Below are 1,209 nucleotides of genomic sequence, written 5' to 3' on the forward strand. Positions count from 1 at the left end.
AGTGTTATGTTTTGTGTTTTATTGTCTTTGACTTATCATCTTTATCATGCTGCTTTCATTAAACCTTTTCTTAATTCTCAATTGGACCCTCAGCCTCTCCTTGCCCTCATCAAATCAAAGAACATGTGTTAGTTAGTTTTTTTCTAACAATAAACATTAGCTTTTTCCATGGATCAAACTGAACTTTTGAACTGACGAATTCTATGCATTATCATGTCTGCACTTTATGCACTGGTTTGCACTTTTGTATTAAATGTATTTTATTCATAAAACACTGTCTAACTTCAATAAAGTTCTTAATTTAAAAAAAAAAATTGACTCATCCAGCACCCCAGTAGATGGCGACCCAGCACGCACCTTTACATTTGTCTTATGTTGGACACGTGTAGAAGAAGAAACTTATAAGGAAGTAGCATAGTCCTACGGTACTAGTTAACCTAGATAAAGTATGGAGAGCCCAGAGTTAACTTTTACTTTGGCTTATATAGTATTCTCTCTCTGCTTCGTGTCTACGCCCAACGAGTTCCGTTCGGCCGGTTTAACCATCCAGAATTTGTTTTCTTCCTGGCTGGGTAGTGAGGATGTGGGCTTCATCCAGTACCACGTCAGGAGGACCAGCATTACCGTACTGGTCCACTCCGCACTGCCTTTAGGTAAAATATAACATTCAGATAGATATAACGAAGGACAGGGTAATAACAAAAGTGAATATTTGTCTTACATTACCGAGACCGAGCTGAAAAGTATTGAAGAAGTTCATGCTAGCTAGCGCACATAGTTTACCAGCATTAGCGTTAGCTAGTACGTTACTATGTTGGATTATATTATCCAACATAGTTAACTAATTTGTTAGAAGGTGTTGTTTTAGTTAAGTTCTATTTTACATTTTGGCAACGGTTTACGAACTTTGTTCAACACACTAACAGCCTAATGTCTCAGTCGGTGTCTTTAATGCAGAGCAGTAAACGGGCTATAGTCTGAGCCTAACTAATCAGATGCTGACGTTGTTTCCACGTCCAGTCAGGCCTGCTTTTACAAACCGATAATATTGATCATATCATTTCTTTGGAAAAAGCAAATGCATCTGTCTATTTTTAAACGTGTAAGTCAGCCAAGTCTACACTTCCCACGCAGGGCAAGAAAGACAGATTTTTGTTAACAAAGAAAGTGTTTCTGAACATCAGTGACATTCAAAACGGTGATAACTGA

The 1,209-nt window shown here is 37.8% G+C and overlaps 1 protein-coding gene across 3 annotated transcripts in view; it reads left to right on the top strand.

Moving 5' to 3' along the window:
• The first annotated feature begins 363 nt into the window (after nt 1–363).
• The window catches only part of LOC116685714 (transmembrane protein 129, E3 ubiquitin protein ligase), a 7,733-nt gene continuing 6,887 nt past the window's right edge, over nt 364–1,209 (top strand). Inside the window, exon 1 of one of the 3 annotated variants that reach the window (XM_032510638.1) lies at nt 364–653. In XM_032510638.1, coding sequence (XP_032366529.1) covers nt 449–653 — 205 coding nt within the window. In that variant the 5' untranslated portion in view covers nt 364–448. The remainder of the gene's footprint in view (nt 654–1,209) is intronic. The other 2 variants (XM_032510637.1, XM_032510636.1) reach the window with 2 other exon arrangements.

This window comes from Etheostoma spectabile, unplaced genomic scaffold, assembly GCF_008692095.1.
Source record: "Etheostoma spectabile isolate EspeVRDwgs_2016 unplaced genomic scaffold, UIUC_Espe_1.0 scaffold123, whole genome shotgun sequence".
NCBI classification, from domain to species: Eukaryota; Metazoa; Chordata; class Actinopteri; order Perciformes; family Percidae; genus Etheostoma; species Etheostoma spectabile.